At 42.3% G+C, this 19446-nt stretch overlaps 2 protein-coding genes across 12 annotated transcripts in view; both read right to left on the bottom strand.

Annotated features, from left to right (window-relative positions):
• LOC112565553 (E3 ubiquitin-protein ligase XIAP-like) overlaps window positions 1–7434 on the bottom strand; it is a 45736-nt gene extending 38302 nt beyond the window's left edge. The window contains exon 1 of one of the 5 annotated variants that reach the window (XM_025241061.1): window positions 7170–7434. The gene's annotated coding sequence lies outside the window, so the exon portion shown is untranslated. Of the gene's footprint in view, window positions 1–1780; window positions 1858–4218; window positions 5553–5593; window positions 5614–5709; window positions 5842–7169 lie in introns of those variants that run through there. The other 4 variants (XM_025241060.1, XM_025241063.1, XM_025241056.1 and 1 more) reach the window with 4 other exon arrangements.
• A 1744-nt stretch (window positions 7435–9178) lies between these two features.
• Window positions 9179–19446, bottom strand: part of LOC112567355 — a 116652-nt gene continuing 106384 nt past the window's right edge. For 2 of the 7 annotated variants that reach the window (XM_025244033.1, XM_025244031.1), the window contains exons 24-25: window positions 19074–19267; window positions 9179–18662 (exon numbers count right to left, since the gene is read on the bottom strand). In XM_025244033.1, coding sequence (XP_025099818.1) covers window positions 17903–18662; window positions 19074–19267 — 954 coding nt within the window. In that variant the 3' untranslated portion in view covers window positions 9179–17902. The remainder of the gene's footprint in view (window positions 18663–19073; window positions 19268–19446) is intronic. The other 5 variants (XR_003099807.1, XM_025244035.1, XR_003099805.1 and 2 more) reach the window with 5 other exon arrangements.

The following is a 19446-nucleotide window of genomic DNA, read 5'->3' as shown; positions in this document are numbered from 1 at the left end:
TTTTCAGGTTTATTTTCATGGTTTTTTTAGCTGGAAAAAACATGCACAATCTTGCTGTTTTCGAGAATTCTCGCTATGCCAGTCGCTAGTTGTTTACTTTTTCAGTGACTCAGGAATTTAGATTAACTTTACCTTTCGGTTCCTTAACTAGGTTAGGCAATTATACCAAGGAATAAATTCCCGATGCCTACAAATTCAAACCCTGCAAGTTTGTTTTCTTTGTTTATCGTATTAAAGTTCTAAATATTTTCATCATACTTACATTTTGCTTTGTTTGTTTGTTTGTTTGTTTGTTTGTTTGTTTGTTTGTTTGTTTCTGTTAGCGACAATGCGATTCTTCGTCTGATGATAGCAAACATTTTCCGAGATATGCGTGAGCAAACCTCAGGGTATCACATGTTCACCACCAGAGCGACCAGTCGGCTGTGGTTCACTTGCAGAGGACTATGGGCAAACCAAGAGTATAAGGCCAGAGACAGGACCATGGACATCCGCCGCAACAGCAACATTATACAGGATTGGTCGGTGGAAGGGAAAGGGTGAAGGGGGAGAAAAGGTGTTTAAAACCGAGTCAGCAACTAAGGTTACATCACAACAAGGCAGCTAGCCCTGTAAACAGATCGGTCGAGACCTGTATCAGTAACGACTGCGCTCCTCACTGGTTCTCTCCACCACCACCTCGTTGCCGTTTCCATCGATGGTAGGCTGATCCTGATTGTCGGATGTCAGACATGGACTCTACTTACCGATACGGAGAAGAGAACTGAGGTAGTGGAGAACAACTGCTTAAAGAGGGTATTCACAAAGTGCAAAATATTGGTCATGTATATGGCGTCTAAATGAAACAAAATTATAATTAAGGGCTGTTGTAAAACAGCTTTATCCAGCATCACATGAGTTACAGACCCTTGAAATATTTTCAGAAGTAAAATCACAAAGAAAACTGTCGTTGTACTCACCGGTTTCTGCGAAGTGATAATGGAAAGTTGATAGGCGTTAGGAATTTGTGCGCCCCACCCTCGCCAGAATTAGAATAAGGTATTTAACCTCACCTGACTTTTCAGTGTCGGCCACGCTTTGGATATAAGCAATGAGAGTGTCAAACAGAGGAAGAACGGAGAGGAATGACACAGGGAGCTACGGAAGCGAGCGTGTGTCGCCTTTAGTCAGCGAGTGTCGATGATTTGCCTGCATGTATGCAAGTGGACACTGTTGTATAAAACTGAATCAAGAGTTTCTTTTGAAGTATCTTCGACTGCGATTTCTTGGACAGGTTGGCCCCGTATGTTTAGGACTGCAAACGAGCCATGGACGACGACATGGTCCTGATGTCTCGTCGTTCAGTCTAACACGGACACAACCACCCTTTCCCCCTCACAACAGTGATGGCCTTTGTTGAAGTAAACACAAGAACTAAGATATCTTGCATGATAGAATCTAGTTCTCTTCACGTGCGACGGCCTTGAAAGCTGGCATGAGCTTGACCAGCCCGAGTTAGTGACAGTTAAGACAGGTTACTTCGGAAAAATGTGGAGCTTTTTTACAAGGAAGAGAAAACGAAACCGAAGCAGAACGTACGGTTAAGAAGCAGTAAAAGAATTGGTTAAAAAAGTTTCAGAATAACTGTACCCTTCCCTAGTCATTCAATATGTATCTTTGCTGGAACATTTAGATGTTCTAGAAATTCACAATTTTTTTTTTTTTTTGGAAGCAGCCTGAATAGTTGTAGAACTACATTTGCGAATTTCCTAGAAAAACTATTTTTGAAGATTCTACTCACAGAAACTAAAAGTAGCTGGCAGGATGGAGCGGGAATGTCCAGGTAAGTTTTAGCTGTGTCTAATTTTAGTCATTGTTCAAATGCAGTCCACAAATGATCACTGAAAAAGAAAGTAGTTTAAGGAATCCAAGCTAGTTAAGGCAGGATACCTAACAGAATTTGTCAAGAGTCAGAAATGAACCTTCAACATTAGTGAGGTCTCCTATTTTTTGTTAACTCTTGAATCCAACCATTTCCTAATGTATACAACTTTTCTGCCTCTAATAATATTGCTATTAAAGTGGATGGGCTCCCCAAGAAGTTTTTCACTACATGTTGGAATGCACTTGCGGATAAACTTTTTATAATGTCTCATCACATCTTGCCAGAATGGAGCAAGTAATTATGCCTTGCCTTTGAGACTGATAACTGGCCTTTTTCAAAACCTTCATTAATTGCTCTAACAAGAAAAGTTCCAATATCCACAAAGAAAAATAAAAAACAGTTCAACAGTAAAACCATCTGGACCTAGGCTTTTATTATTTTTTATATTCTTTAGTGTTGAACCAGCCTCCTGCAATGTAATTATGCCCTCCAAAGATTCTGATGCTTCACACTGGTTAACACAGGGACATCATGTAGCAGGCTACTTACTTTCACATTATCTACTGGTAGAAATTTGTACAGTTCTTCATAAAAATATTGAACTTCCTTTAAAATTTCATCTGGCTCCATAATAATGTTTCCATCTCCCTTATCCAAGTAACCACTTGATTTATTAATAAAATTTTTATTCTACAAATTGCAAAATACTTTTGGTAGTTTTTCCTCCTTTTATGACTCATTTCATTCTAAATCTCACAGCCACACCTTCCATCCTTTTATTTCTTAATTCTTGCAACTCTTTTCTGAAATCTTCAATTTCAGTTTAGTTACATTTCAAAGTTTTTGTTTTCCCAATCTCGCTATATCAAACAGTTGTTCTATTCTCGTTTCTTCTTTCTTCCTAAATGATGCATATGAGATAGTTTTGCCCCTAACCTCCAACAGAGGGATCTCAAAGAAAAGCTTGTCATAAACAATAAACTCAATTTTTTCCAGGGTATTTCTCCAATTTTCTCAAAGTTATACACAGGGAGGGTTTTTTATATGCATAATGATATTACATTTTTAATTTACTCTATTAATTTCTTGTCTTTTAACAAGGAGCTGTTAAATTTCTAGAAAGGCTCATGTCGTTTGCACTATTGTTTTGTGAATGTTAATGTAACTAAAGAGTGATCTGTAAAAACATGGTAAAATAATTCAGGTTTATCTCCTTTACTGGACCCATATAAGTTTGCTAATGTCAAGTGTTTATTCAGAAATTCAATATACAAGATGAGAAAACATCCATTTGGATCTCTTATAACTTTGAATACAAACTACATAATGTTAAAAGCGTTAAAATATTGAAATATTTTTTTTTTTACGAATCGGACTTGGTGTCAACAACATTTTATACCTCTTGCTGGAATTGAATACATGCGACGGGAATAATCTTTCATAAATTCCCTCGTCGCACAACAAAGTCAGGGGCGAGGACAAACGACGACGATTTCGGTATCGCACGCGCGCTCAGTGTCCCTCGGCGGACATGTGTCCGGGATTTGCCGTTGGCGCTCAGTGATGTCGAGTCGTTGATACTTGCATCGTTTGTTTGCATTTTATTTAACATCTCATCAGTAAAGCAGCAGTGATGATACATGTGTGTGTATGTATGTGTGTTCAAACGGCATCTCTTGTCCGATCTCTAGTGACATTGTCTGGAATATTCGTTTCTATTCAAGGAGTACACTAAACTTCGCTCATTGGGAGGATGATTTTATGCTTTTATTCTTCGTTCTAAGATGTTGCTGCTGGCTCCAGATATAGCAATGCTGCGCAAAAAAAGTGTTATTCGTCTGTAAACAAAATGAAGTGGACAAGGTCGTCCTGTGAGTAGCTGAAGAGAGAGGGGGAGGAGGGAGGGCAGCTGGGAGACTGGGCTGAGGATGGGAGACATCGAGACACACAGTCGCGAAGAGTGAGAGAAAAATCTAGAAGCAAGAGTCGCTTCCAACAGGAAAGGCATAAATGACAGGGATAAAAGAAGAGATGTATTTGAGTTTCTTAGACAGCAGAGTTATAGCTTTTTTTTTAACAAGAAACTCATTTAACAGAAAAATTGGAAAAAATTTCTTCGAGCAGCCTGGGGTTTCAATATGTGTTTGGCAGGGAATAGTTCCAATGAAAATGGTTAAAAACGTTAAGCAAGAAGGTAAAAGTGAAGAGCAGGATATAGAGACGTTAAGGACGAAAATGTCTAGGGGAAGAAAAGACTTGGCACAGGCACTGAAGAACAATTCACAACAGAGGCAAATGTTTCAATTAAAATCGTGGAGTGACAGTTCTAGCAAACAGCAAACAAGGATACGTACCTCGCGCTTGGAAGTCCAGTCAGTAGACATCTCTTTCGCACGAGGGCTGTTACCCGAGTCTCTTGAACATTCGGGAAGAACACATTTAGCTTCTACACTGGAGGGGAGGCAGCCGAGGCAGACATGCTGCGTAGTTACTTGTGAAGGGTTGTTTCACTTTCATGAATCTGTTTGGCCACACCACAAGAAGAGAACCTTTGTCTCTTCATTTAAGCGGCAGCTCAACAATGCTGGCACAGTACCACAGACGAAAAAATTCCCAGAATACACCGATTGTTTAAACAATGTCCTTTAAATTTTGGCAAGCAATCGGTAACAACATGTTGCTGCCATCTGTTCTCGGGAATAATGAGGTCATGTTGACAGTTTGTTGTTCAGTGCCGCGCTGTTATCACACGTGTTGACAACAGTCTTTTTGTTTGCTTCTAAATGGTGGTTTTTGTTTGGTGATAAAATAGAATCTACAGTATGATTACTGAAGGTGCTACAAGACTTGCTGTTCCTACTTGAAACTTCTCGTCAAGTGGAAGTAAGGCAATTAATTAGCTTACACTGTGGTGTTAATACACTATGTCATTAGCGTTTGACCGAGATTTAAACGACAAACATTACTCCTTAATAAGTCACGTGTATTCCAGAGTTCGCAATTAGTCCATGTACCTCTACCGGATGCAAGGAAGGGCAATATCCTAGTAAACGATCCTGTTAGCTCACCTCTGTGCACTGATTGAACCTGTCAATCCACACAAATACGAAATGCCACGTACATTTCTCTTGTAAGTGCTTCTCCATCCCAGGGAGTGTATATGCCAGCTCGCTGCACCCTCCTCCTCCCATGCCTAAGTACAGCTAATGATGGTGATTCCCAGGCTCCGGTGTGGATGAAGAAAATACACAGACAGGAGAAACATTTATTTTGAAGACGTACATGCCGTGTGACAGTATATAAGCTCAGCTGAGGTGTACAATCGTTGTTTGCTGCGTTGTTGAAAATCGGTCAAAGTATAAACAACTAACCCCATAAACTTCGCAGCTTAGGTTTCCGGTCAACAAGTCTTCGTTCGATCTGCGTAGCGCATAAACACCTACGAGGTTAAATTAAATGCGCATTCTCAGACACTAAAGTATTTACTACATGTATAATATTTACTTTCTTCTCAAGTACCAAGGCCACTGGCAAGTGACCTCATACGCATTGTGGGTAGTCAACAATATAGCAGACGACCAGATACTTTCGGAAGCTACTGCGGCTACCTTAGTTATATTGCGGAGAAAGAGAGAAGAAAAAAGATGTGGGTAAGAGGTTGGGTAGAACGAAGGAGTCGTCTAGGTGCATATTCATGTCTTCTAAAAGAAATATCTTCGGAAGACTCACCAGAGTGCAGACGCTTTTTGCGGATGTCGTCTTGTACTGTTATGAACTGTTACATTTAATCGAGCCTGCAATTCACACACAAGACACGGTCATAACCTATCTTACAGTACACTTACCTGAACCTACTAACGTGTGTTTATGACCATCTTCCACTTAACCTACAGGAAGCGTACTCTACCCTCTAATTAATACCAATGAGCTTCTGGGAGAATTACATAACCGGCAGGCGGAATGTTTCCCCCCACAGCCAATAGGGTTGACGGAATTTCAGCCAATGAGAGTGCACGAAACATATGACCTAAAAGATGTTACAGAGGACGTAGCGAACGGAGCGAAGCTAGCGGTCCTTGTGCAACGCACAGCTCGCCGGAAGACAGAACAATATGGCAGCGGATGTGACGTCAGTTTTGAATGCAGTCTTTGTTTCACTAGTTACACCCCGAAGTCTTGTACCCAGGCTGTCGCAAATGAATGTTGAGCTTGCGGCCCACCTGTCCATGGAAGAAAATCATGACGAAAGTGAAAATACGAACGCACACGTGGCTAATTTCATCGGTTCCAGGATACTCGAGGTACCAGTTCAAATCGCATTTTCCAATGTTTCAAACTGATCCATGCAAAAATAAAAAAGAACGACACGTCTCAAGTTCTGATTAGTAATTCAAGAATAAAAAAATAATGTTTCGGTGTCTTGCTCACAGAAGTTTGCGCACGAAGTGCAAATTTCCGTCGGCATTTGGAGTTTGCTTGGTGACAGCAATAATAATCTGCAATAAATGTCTTCTACGTTCCTGCGCCTTGATGATGACAGCAGCGATAGTCTTGGCTAAGATGCAGGCTGCGCTGCACCAGAGACACTAAAGGAAACATCTGTTTCTAGCACTTTGGCTGACATCCCGTAGCGGGAATTCCCGAAAATGTCACCTGCATCGTTAAAAAAACAAAAACAAACTAAAATCCAGAATGATACAGTGGGCCACATCCAGCTCGTCCATCATAATGGGCGACCGATAGGTGACACATAAGGTAACTTGGAAAAATCACTCAGCACGACGATGAGCTTCATGAACATTATTTACGCAAGCGCCATCTTGAAACCAGAACGAGGCCTCATTGGCCGGTAGATCGTCTCAACTGAGAAATTTTCATCATATGTGACATTGAAATGGAGCACACTAATATAAAAACATTACTGTTGTACATGTGGCTAAATAAATTCCCACCATTGTAACAAATGTGGAAAACCCAATAGCAAAAGCAGAAACTGATACTTCAACACTTAAAACTTCATTCGAGTACTTTCTCATTTGTCACACGCATAGCACGCACTTATTAAAATTTTAAACTTTATTTGAATTATGATTCTTATAGAGTTAGTCAACTTTACTAGTGTGTACTATCATTTCAATTCTTTTAAACAGTTTTCAGAGCTAAACAGACCTATCATACATTCAACGCATAGGTTAAAAGCCTGTCATATCACTCATCTGTATTCTCCCCCAAAACTTTCAAGCTTTAGAAGTTTTTTTTATCACTTGGAAACGAAAGAAATGAGAGTGTGACCGCCATATCATACCTGTCATCCTTTGTACAGTCCTTGTGCGATTTGACTCTCGTGAAGCTCTCGGGCATTCTCCGTAGCCATGAGGCAGGTGAGGTCACGGTTTGGTTGTGAGCTACACGTAGATAAGGTCAAGTGACATGTCTGACCATCAGCGGTCATACAAAGAATATTCTCCACTTGCCTCTGTTAGTGGTGCTGACGTGTCCGATGGCTGGCTCGGTGGAAGGCTGACGTATTGAAGTAATGAATCACACTTGCTTGCTATAGCTTCTGTTACGATCCAAGCACGTCCTTCGGGAAGGCACTGAACTCTGCTGCTGCTGTCACGTGATCTGCATCATCCGACATACAGCGCAGGCGCATCCTCTTATTGACTTTAAATAATCGATTTGTTTGTCCTCGCAACCGCTCGACAACACGTTGAGAAAGATGGAGGATGTCAAAGTAAGGACGACACCATAGTAAAACAACATTTAATTTGCTCGCGTGTAACTGTAAAAGCTGAAGTAAAAGAGTTTATGTAATGATTTACCTTGGATAAATCCGACGAGAACCCCTCTTTTCTTTTTACCCCCCAACGTATGTGTTTTCAAGTTTTCTGAGTTGTAATCTTCATATTTTGTTAAACTTACTCAACATTATAACTAGTACGACTTAAGGATTCTTCAACATCCTTCCTATCAGTGTGTTATCTTCAGACTGCAGTATTTCTCATTCTTTGTCATTTGTAACAATTCCTAGATTATTGTTATTTTCTCTTGTCATAGTCACTAACATCTCTACACATTGTAGCCTGCTGAATGACTCATCGGGATTCGTTGTTTAGCTAGTGGAACAAGAAATAGGGGAAGACAATTTAAATTAATTGTAGCGGCCCAGTCCTTCACCTCCCGAGGACACACGGCGAGTGGAGGGACAGTGTGTGTGGGAGGGAAGAGGAGGCTGCGAGCAAGATGTGGTTTTTGTATTTTTGTATATCTCGGGGTTTTGTATGTTGAAATTTGTATGTATTCTTTTCAAGAGATAGCAATGAGTAATTTTGTTCTCGTTTATAACTGTTAATAGGCGCAGTCTGCGGGGCCGTGTTGTGTTTTGTGGATTGTCTAGTTTATGTGTGTCCGGGAGGACATGGCCACGAAGACAACGTGTGACCACAAAAGGCAGTTTAATGTCATATTGAGAGGTCGCTCGTCCCCAGAGACAGAGACATGTAGTGACTAATGTCTGTCCCCAAGTGGAGACTTCATATGTTTTGTTTGTGTGATTGTTTGTACGTTTCAAGATAAGTTGTGTGTAAGATATATACACATAGATTTATGGAACATTAGTAACCAGTTTATGCTGCTACCGTGAAAGCAGTGTTGTGTCGAACTTTATACTTCAATGCCTCGCCTTTGTAGCTCTACTCCTGTGACCGTAGTAATAAATCAGTGGCTAAGATGTCCTGGACTAAAGTAACATCAGTGGGGTCTCAACAACATGGAGACAAAGTGTTTTGTCCGAAGTTCTCTATGTTGTCCTCGGGTAACAGCTTGCCTTCACGACTACAACCCCTATGGTGGTTTGTCGCTCAAGAGTAAATTTTGGGTTTAACTTTTTTTCCCTCTAGAGCTTGATGAGAACCATGTCCACCAAAACATACATACTTCTAATCAAAGTAGTTTTGGATGTTTGTTTAGTGTCGATAGAACCACGGACGTGTATAGGTGGACTGCTGTCTGCCGAGACCAACGCTTAGTCTCTTGCGAAGTTCTCCGTTGTTAGTCTCGGCGAGCCTAAACATTGAATGTGACTAAACCGGAAGCTTTGTACACAACTGCTTCGTTTTAGTGGTTAACTGGAAAAAAAGTCGTCTCCCAGCAGTCGAGTAATACGAGTTTGTGGCAGAACTGTTGAAAGAACAGATGGGCTTCTTGTTAACATATTAGCAGATGTTAGAAATTAACATGAACGCAGACTTTGTGCACATAAGAAAAACACACACGCACGCATGCTCTCAGTTTAAAAAAAAAAAACAGAAGTTAACAGATGAAGTATATTTATCAATGTTTCTATATCATCAATTTCTGGCTCAGAAAAAAAGCGAGAGAGTGACTGTAGTGATTGTTCAGTTGTCCACTTGGCTCAGTCATTGACTGTAGCGAGACAAAAGTTTCTCTTATTTTAATATCAGACAAAACCGCCATGTGGTCAGCATGGCCATGAAATTTGATGATATCAACCCATAGAAACAAACACAAGCGACACAGTAGCGTACTTAAGCAGACTTCATAAGACAAACAATAAAATGGTAATGCATACATAATACTGCGCCGAACAGAGGCTTCAAGTTGGCATAAAACAGAACGAATACATGTCAACAAGATAATCTCGCCATGTTTGACTTACACTTGACTTATTGAACAGTTTTTGTTTAAAAAAAATTAAATTAAATTAAAAAACTCATGGAATTACAGTCGACCTCGGGCTGGCTGTCTTTCTCTGTAAATTGTAACATCTGACGAGTTGTTCCAGACAAATAGAATGATAATCAAGATAGGAAAACAATGAAAGGAAAATTCGAGGAAGAGTCAGGTAGGGGATTGGAATGGAAGTGGGGGATGTGACCAGTTATAACTGTTTCCTGCTTGAACTGTGGTATGGTTTCTCTACAAACAGGTCTCTACTCAGATATCCGCCCACACGCCTAACTACACTTGAGCATTCTTACACTTACACGGTCTCTACACAAGTACAGGTAGATCCACCCGTTTCACGATACAAGCACGCGTCTGTGCATTCACTTCTACATTTCCAGCGCATGTATGTCACAAGACTCGTCATGACTATGAAGACAACATGGCTGACTGGTTCCCTAGGCTACCCATGGCCGCACACAGCCATGCAACAATTGTGCGTGTCCGTTGTCCTGCATAGTGAGCAACTTCAAAAGGACAGGGAGGAAAAGGACAAGGAACTGTGGAAGAACGAAAGGTTTTGTATACAATTTGTATATTTCTATATAATGCCCATTTTGCTCTAGACAGGCTGTGAGACCAAGGAGTTTCCAAGAAAAAAATAAACTAGAACAGGTGTACACAGCTAAGGGGATGTCAGACATTATGGAGACAGTGACGTATCGTAGCCGCGTCTGGCCTCGTCCTCCATCGCTTCCAGCACCCAGCAACCTCGGCATCTCGGTCATAGCGACAGTCACTAAGGAGGGTAAACTGCAGGTAGGTGTGGGTCACATGGGGTCACCTCAATTTTCTAGCGCCTAAAAATGATTGAAGTGGTCTGGTTGTCAAAGCACGTTCTCAGCTCCTCCTCTCGTTACGTCACCGAGAGAAGAGCGATGGCAGTTGCTCCCCGTCCCGCTGAAAAAAACCCGAAAGTAGGAGGGAAGCGGCGATCTTACATCTTCAAGTGGCCGCCATTTTGAAATCATTGGGAGGTGAGACACACTTCTGTTTCGTTTTCTCACCCTGATGACGCCGATCCCATCTTCATCCTCTAAAAATGTAGACCTCCAAGAAACACTCTCTGGATCGAGATGTCTCATCCGACTTCTTGAATATTCATCGGGGTTGAAATCTCACAATGATCGTATTCTGGGTTACTATAAATAATCACAGCAAGACTAGGACACAGAGGTCATTCATCTTCTTCCCAAGCAGTCAAGTACATTTTCTACCCGTTACCTTTTTTTCATTTAATTGCAGAGCGATCACTCCTGGGAACCACAACCGCCTTTTAACGTGTTGTTCCACACGAAACGGGGATGTGTATATTTTCACCGGTATGACAAACAGCTTGTGCCCATGTACACATTGTTGCAGCAGCAATTAATGTTGCTTTGAATCTTAGCCCCCGGCGGTGCGAGATGTTGTTTCGGTTCTCCTCTAATGGCTTCGTTTGGATTATCAGATTTCTCCAGATGATGGATATTAATTTCACTTAAAAAAGAAACAGGTCGTGGGAAAGCCCGCCACACCATTTTGCTTGCAATAGTCTCAAGGAAGCACGTCACCAACTTTCCCACGATTGCCATCGCCTCCACTTTGCTGCCTGTTTAATCAACACACGAACATGTGTTGGCAGCCTGTAGAAGCTTCCCGTCAGGTGGGCGAAAATTACGGGAAAGGGAACATAACTGAGGTAGAACGGTGGTCAGATTGGTAGGAAGTCTGCTTGGTAGCTAAGCAGTTGTGCCCCTTGCCGTCATAGCCATCTACACGACTAAAGCTGGTGGGCGCCATCCATGCGAAGGTCGAGGACCGGGGAGCAAATGAAGCAGGAGGCAAAGTTCCACTTCACAGAAGCATCGACTAGGACTGAGAAATCGTTATCATAGTTTTGGTCTCAGGACCAGTGCAGTGTTCGAGGGACTTGGTAGAAAAGTCGTGTGCTGTGACCCAGCTCGACAATAAGTGTTGCTAGAAAACACTACGGTACAAAATAGTCCCCCAGACCTATGTCTTTACATTATCTTTGTCACAGACTAGTATTTACAATTCTAATATTGACAGGACGCAGCCAGGCTCACAAACCGAATGAAAAACTCCCAGAAATTGGTTTCTACAGTTGAATGAGCAGCCCCTAGAATAATCAAAGATGGCTGACCCAGCTGCTGACAGCTGCACAGTCTTTGTAGGTACTCAGTCAAGCGTTTTTATTTATTTATTTTTTACATGCGTCATTGTCAATGTCCCGACAGATAAAGACAAGACTGGGCAAGCGCATTATGCTTATTATCACAATCCAAAAGAGCAGAAAGAGGTGTATGAAGGACAAAGGTCAAGGACAATTTTCTCATCTTCCTCTGACATTCTCTTCCAGCGTAGAAGAAGCAAAACCTCAACATAAAGAAAGCCAATCCTAACAAGACATGAGTTGGAAGATCAATATAAAGGATGCACAAGAGATGAAATCGAAGGAGGAAGGATATTATTCTGTCTTCACACAAGCCCTGCTCTCTCCAGTCGCAGGGTCAAAGAGACAGGGTGTGGTTCAAGGGAAATAATTATCAACAAGTGCACCCTTCCTTGCAAGCAGATGACATTTTGCCCTATTCCCGCATTACAAGACTAAGAAGCTCATTCTGACAAACTTGAGCTACACACAAATGTACACACAAGGATTTCAAAACGAGGTTACGTATAGTTCAAATGTGACGTACTCGATGTCAAATGTCATTTAAAAATCCAGCGTCCTCAAGCCCGTTAGAGCTGCCTGAACTTCCACGAGTCAGTTAAAAGAACCGCCAAGACTTCAATAAACTGCGACTAATTGTAACAATTGTGTTGGTCAAGTGTCGGCCACTGCTGATTTTAACAATGCCTTCTGTCTCAATACAGAACACCTTTTTTCCAACAAATACATCAAAGAAATTTAGACAAATATCACGTGACACACTCCACCCAGCCCCCAATTTCCTATAAAATGATTGTAGTCAGGTAGATGTCACTGGAGTTTTCATGATCTGATACCCATCCTGCCGAGACTAGTGGAAATCCATTGCAACCCTCTCAAGCATTATTTGTTATCCACACTAACCTGTACATAATAAAATAATAATCATTAAATGTTAGTCCTCTACAGTACATCTATAGCACGCATTAAATGAAGTTTTTACATCTAGCTGTCTTGTGAATTTAGCTTTGTTGAATGTTTCTTCACGTGACTGCACCAGGAATGATCAAATGTTTGTACAATGCGTATATTATGCTGCAGAAAGCTCCTCCTCTTAATAAAAAAAACCCATCATCACAGTCAACATACACCTACTCTGAACTTTGACATCATCAACACACAGTTTCCAATGTCATCACATGGATCATCCACAACAGTGCGTAAAGTTTTTTGAGCTCTCTGTAGTCAGTCCTCCGTCTCGACCAGCGAGACAATCAGCGCCAAAGGTCGCCAGTGACAAATGTTGTCAAGACAAACAGTCATGAGGTGGGAAAGGGAGAAGAGAGCAACATGACAGCACGAACAACACGAAGATGAAGAACGCCGAGCACCGATGACATCAGCGATGACTGGGCATCTGTGGACAGAAACCAGGTGTGACTCCCTCAGGTAAACAGAAAACAACAAGTTTCTGCTAAAGCACATTCTCTCCTCTCGCTCTGTGGTGGTCCCCTGTTGGTGGTTCCGAGCCCGGTGTATAAAATGTGATTAAGTCAGAAAATCGTCAGTTGGTCAATCAAGTAAACAATATGTTTATGTTTTGCTAAATCCAAAAGGTTAGTGTTGTAGTTCTCTCAAAGTTTCAAAATTTTACTCAAACGTAAGCCCGAGTGCGATTACATTACCACAATTATCACTTCCAAAACAAAACCAGTCAATGGGATGTTGACACGGTCATTTCTTTTTCAATTATTGGCCACATAATTAGTGAGCACGTTCAATATGGTCCACTGGTCCTGCTGCTATTTTGCGAATATATTTTCCATATTCTATATGAGAAGTAATCATTTTTGGTTATCGACCCAAAATTTAGAAAAGTCACAATAGAAAAGAAATTGTTTTAAATAGGTACCTCTTGAAAAGTGGAAAGAAAAAAAACTGGTTGAGATAAAGCAAATGTTTTCTCTTCATTCAAGGTAGTTGGAGAATACTAGCTCTATTACAAAATAAACTGAATTATACCATCTGCACCAAAACTTCAGTCCAGGGGGTATCTCATAATTAGTTTTGACTTATACAGTCGGCAGTTGAAGCAATGACTAATTGTGATGATTGCTGGGATAACCGCTGGCTGAATTTCTTCCTATCGTTTCCCGTATAATGTTTCTTGAATGTCTTGATACAGACTCGACATCAATACATAAACTATACTGATTAACATAAACTATACTGTTTCTTCATCTTCTGCACAACCGGTTAGTATAGACATGCGGGGATAAGAAACGAAAGTTTAGTTATTCTGGGAAATTCCGGTTCTCTAAACTGCTGACTTCATCACAGATGATATTAACGAGGACTGAGGCAAGGTAGGATGTAAGACAAAAAGAAATACTGATACTTAAGAAAATGTCATTTGCTGTGGTAACCATTAAAATTATTATGACAAGACACAATTACACAAAATATTTTAAGATAATTTAAAAAATGAATTAAGACAGCAGTTTCTTAAAAGGTGCACTGAAAGTGCTATATACATACAGAACAATTTATTATGAGCCTACAGGTGGACTAGTTATATTTAATTTTTAGTCATAATACCAATCAACAAAACTCTTTAACGTCCTTCTAGCTATCCACTGGTTACAGCAATAATAGGAACTGCAAGATGGTGATAGTCGACTGACATTTAATGTCTCAAACAGCAGACAGACACGCAGCAGTGAAGAAACAGTGCGATATTTAATAAATGTGGTTTTTCATTGGTAACCAGTTGGGAAGCACTACAATATTTAGGGTTTACTGACAAAAGCCTCAGTGGACACATCACGACACAACTCAGGGACGAAATATCCAGCAAAGATAACAGGACTGAGTGAAGAACAAACCATTGAAATTTCACACATTAGCAATAAAAAAGAATAAGAAGAAGATACAACTAGAAAGGACCATTTGCCAAAGCTGTTTTAAAAGAGACATAAAGTGGGTAATATCATGATCGGTCTGATTGGTCCCTTTACATTTTTCAAAGAAACCAAAAAACGGGATACAAAGGCTGTTAAACGAGATCTACATCCACAAACCATTTAACCCTAAACAGGTAAGAAATATTTGCAAACCAAACAGAATGCAAAAACACCTGTAACTAAATGACATAGAGTTACAGGTTCACCTGTCTGTCGTTAACTTGTCATCAAATTTGTTATCACAGCACTCGTCTTGTTTTATGCATGCTTTGAAGAGGCAAACTAGTTTTGGACCAATTCATAAATGATGAAAATAAAATGGAGGATATCACACATGCACTGTTCACTTCCCTGAAGAATTACATTTTCAGTTAGTTGATCATTGACACTCTCAAGAATGTAACATAACGCAGGATTGTGAAGAAACAAGAAACGCATTTACTCATTGTGTTTTAGTTTTTAGAAATTAATTGCACATAACCGCATGGCCTTGCTACACAAGTCGAATGCTTTACAAAAATCGCCACTACAAAAGAACCGAACCAAACCTGTCAGGCAACTGCTTCAAGAATCATGCATGTGCTTTGCTGCTGCTAAAACAGAACAAACAAAGTCTTACTATATCGCTTGAAAAAAAAGGTTGGAATAGGCAAACAAATAAAATGGAAGAAAACAACACAGCAGACGGTGTCACCTTGCCCAACACCTTTTGCTGACAAAATGAGAAGCTCGTAACAGACATGTAAAGCTGCAGACTATTGCAGAACACCGACAGAAGACTCCACCAACCTCCCACATCCCCTTCCACAATAAATAAATAAGCCAGCACACCAGACTAAAAACAGTTTCAATTTATCTTTGAAATTCTAGTTTGGTCATGCGTTTGTATAGCAGCAATAAACGCCACAGCTTTCTGTCTTCGCCGAGTCCGATTGTCACAATGTATGTGAGGAGCATCAACCAACATGAAGTTTAACTTTTACCCAAAGTTAACTCCCTCCCAATAGCCTCCGTAGTCTCGCCTCGATCCTGGGTTATTGACTATCTCCAAGAACACCGAATTTTCTGTATCGAGACACAAGCTGTGGTTGAGAAAAAAAACCCAGCAAAAAACAAAGAAAAAAGCACAAAAAACGAGTGAAAACAGCGGGGATCGTCACATCCACCAAAGGTTACCGAAAAGAAGGCTCTGCAAAAATATAAATTAACAAAAGGGAAACTAAGCACAGGGAAAGCAGAGGCAGACGAAGCATTCCCCATGTTCCCCGCAAACCACCACGTGGTGACCAAGCAGCAAAGACATGCTCACCCCACGTGAACGCTCTGGTGATCTTTGGGTGAACGTTTAAACCAACCTTAGATTATGGCAGTGGCGCCGTCAGTGTGTCTGCAATGCGAAACACAGAAAAGTACAGCAGTGAGTAGAGGATGAACAAGCTTCACGTCCTCCATCACTCACGTCTCCATCTCTCACGCTCTCACTCTTTCTTTCGTTCTATTTTTTGCAGTCAGCTGCGAGAATCAAAGTATTTGCTTCTCAGTTTTTTTGGCTTTTTTTTTTTTTTGCGGTCCAGTTGTTTAACGTCTAAAAGGGGCAAAACAAACCACAAACCACTGGTTTTTTATTATTGGAATAAATATTTTTTCCCCTGTAGAGTCGCTGGCTGTCTGCAAAATTCAGCAGTTCCGAGATCAGCCACGTTAGGTTAATAATTTATAAGGTTTGATGTGTTTCCACTCAGCATGGTGCCCAACTAATATCTTACAGTCGACCCTGATGGCCATTAAAAGCTTTCTCCGTCTGATGGAAGACAGTTCTTATGGGAGTCGTGGGGGAGAGGAAAAGAGAATATTTCGCCAAAGAAATAAATACACCTAATACAACACACACACACACACATCAACATGCACGTGTCTACACTTCTGTGAGAAAAAACAAGCCAGTGGCAACAAGGTGGCAGAATTGGCTCCAAGGTAAATGCCTGGTTGCCCGGCAACGGTCTACAAGAACATGTAATCGCCCGGCATGCAATATCCACCACTGCGCAACCTTCTCCACACGCAAATTCGTCGCCAAGCTGTCTCATGCTTTTGTTTCAATATGAACAAGAATATTAAGCATTTTCTCCTCTCTAAGTACAAATGCTGTCATCTTGACTGAGATAACGATTGTCTCGTACTGCCATATTGCCCTTCGTGATGTTCTGCCTCCTGGTTGCCAACAGCTCGATTTTACTCCTGAGATGTCTACCACTGTCTAAACTTTAACTTAAAAGTCTAAGCCACATGGCTTTTCGTTTCGTGAAAGCCAAGGCCATGCAACAGAGAATTTCACTCAGCGAATCATCTTAATGTCCTCAACCCCACCCACCCCCGCCCCTCCCGACCCCCAGGCGCCGCTGTAAAGGTGAGATCACAAAAATCCGACATTGCTGTACAGGTGAGATCACAATGACTTGGCAAGCCCTCTCCAGTCCTGCTCAGGCGATTGTCTTATTTTGCCGTGCCATCTCCATCGGAGTCAAGCTGATTGCTTAGAGTGTGGTGCGTATGGTTTTTCTTTTTTCTTTTTTAGGGCGTTAGTTCTACTCAGCTTTATCATCACATGCCTCAGGCTGGGTTACACTGTCATGGGCTTATGCTGTTACATTATCCTTATTTTAACACTCTACGCCTACATCAGCCCCCAACCATTATCCGCCTCTTCTTGCCATGAACATTATTACTTGCCCCTGCTGTAACGTATATACAAGAGACAGAAACCCATTTTGATCTTTCGCTCAACGAGTCTCTGATTTCGATGGCCATCTTCCTTTTCTAACTTCTTATATTATATCTGGCCGTTTTGTTTGTTCGGCGAACCCAACGACCAGTCCTGCACAGCAATAATACTGGTTGGAATGCAAGTGTAATGATTCTGGTTTAGTCATCCACAGCTGCAGACCGTGATGTCACTGTATGGCTCCAGCCAGTGACGTGTTGAGCATATCCCCCTGCGAGGTCAAGGCAACCACACGCGCTAAAGATTTCCCTGACAGAATTGCCTTGCCATTGGGGAAAACCAGCACCCGATTCCTCCTCCCCTCATTCCACAATTTCTTTAACAATGACCATCACCCGTCTTTCGCGAGTAACTCTCTAATGACCGGTCCTCAAAGCCTGCAGGCGTCCTTAACACTCGGTATCTTTGATCACAGGAAACGACTGGAAGTTTGTAAACACCACTGTCTTCGTCTGCCTCTGCAGCTCGTGACCTGCTAGCGACGATCTAGTCGAGGAAGGTTCGCTGTCGGCCGAGTCCTTACTGCACGTGCTTTCTCGCGACTGGTCGTCCAGCGGGGTCACACCCACTCGTTGCGCCACCTCCGAGCGCGGCTTCCACACTGGCGAGCCTCCTCCGCCGCCCCCTACCCCACCCCCGCCCCCGCTGCCCGAGCTGACGGACCCCGAGGAGTAGTGGATGGGGTTGGTGCTGGCGTACTGCAGCTTGGCGGAGCCGCTGTGGCTGGAGCTGCTGAGGTTGGACATGGAGGAGCCAGGGCTCTCCCTCCGACCCGAGCCTGCTCCCACGTCCAGCGCCGCCGCCGCCGCTGCTGACGCGAATGGAGGGGCGCCGCTTTCCTCCAGGCTGGCCTGGTTTAGATCCCCGACCGTCTTGCTGCGCGTGCGGAAGAGGTTGTCGTAGTCCCGGCCCACGCGCTCCTCGATGTCCATAGAATGGCGCTCACCATCCGGACACTTGACGACTCGCCGCTTTTGCAAGGTCAGCAGCTGGGGGGTGGAGGAGTGCTGGTGACCGTACATTACGCCCGCTACACGACTGGGGGACACGGGGTCCCCGGGGCGGTAGGGAGGAATAGGCAATTTCCTTACACTCTCGCGAATCGTCTGGCGGATGACCTTCATGAAGTCCGACTTGGCCTCCGGAGTGCTGTGGACAGACGTGCAAAAAAAAAAAAGGTGTCATCGGGTTAAAGCTCGACACTAAACTGAGATTAGCGGTAGTCTACATTTATTTGTCATTCACACATTTTAGTATATGAAGGAAAGAATGTAAGGAAAAGGGATTGCGACTAAAGAAAGCGCGAATGGAGAGAAGAAAGGTTGAGGGTGGGGTTAGAATCACAGAATGACAGAGAAAAGAAAAGATGAAATCCAAAACTAAAAGCCTGCCCATCATTCAACACAAAGCTGACATACAATATCTCCCTCACACCTTTCGTACAGCCAGAACAAGCAAGGGATGTTCAGCTATATCAAAAACTAAAATATAACGGGCAGGAGATGTGCGTGTCCAAGCTCAGGATTATCTGGGTGATGAGGTGGGCAGGTGACGGGTTACCTGTTGCAGAACTGGTACACCCGCTCTGGCCGACCTTCGGCCTCGCCGCGCGAGTGGATGAGGTCCCACCAGTAGTGGCGGTCCATGTCTGCTACTTTGCCCCCGCACACCTGCACTTCCGCTGTGGGCACCAGCGTCCGGAACCTCTCCAGCAGCTCCGGGTTCTCGATCATGGACGTTCGAGACGAGGTGGACTGGACATGAGAAGCATTACATACGCGAGAAGCATTACATTGACATTACATACATTATATGCGCCTGTATACATGCACGCCTCTATAAAGGTACAGTACTTTGACCTTTGAACAAAAGCAAAAATCTTAACCAACTACAAAACTAGCCCCTACCCCTTAAAACTTGATTAATAAATATT

Source organism: Pomacea canaliculata, linkage group LG6 (assembly GCF_003073045.1).
Source record: "Pomacea canaliculata isolate SZHN2017 linkage group LG6, ASM307304v1, whole genome shotgun sequence".
NCBI lineage: Eukaryota > Metazoa > Mollusca > Gastropoda > Architaenioglossa > Ampullariidae > Pomacea > Pomacea canaliculata.
This window is presented reverse-complemented; position numbering and strand designations above follow the sequence as displayed.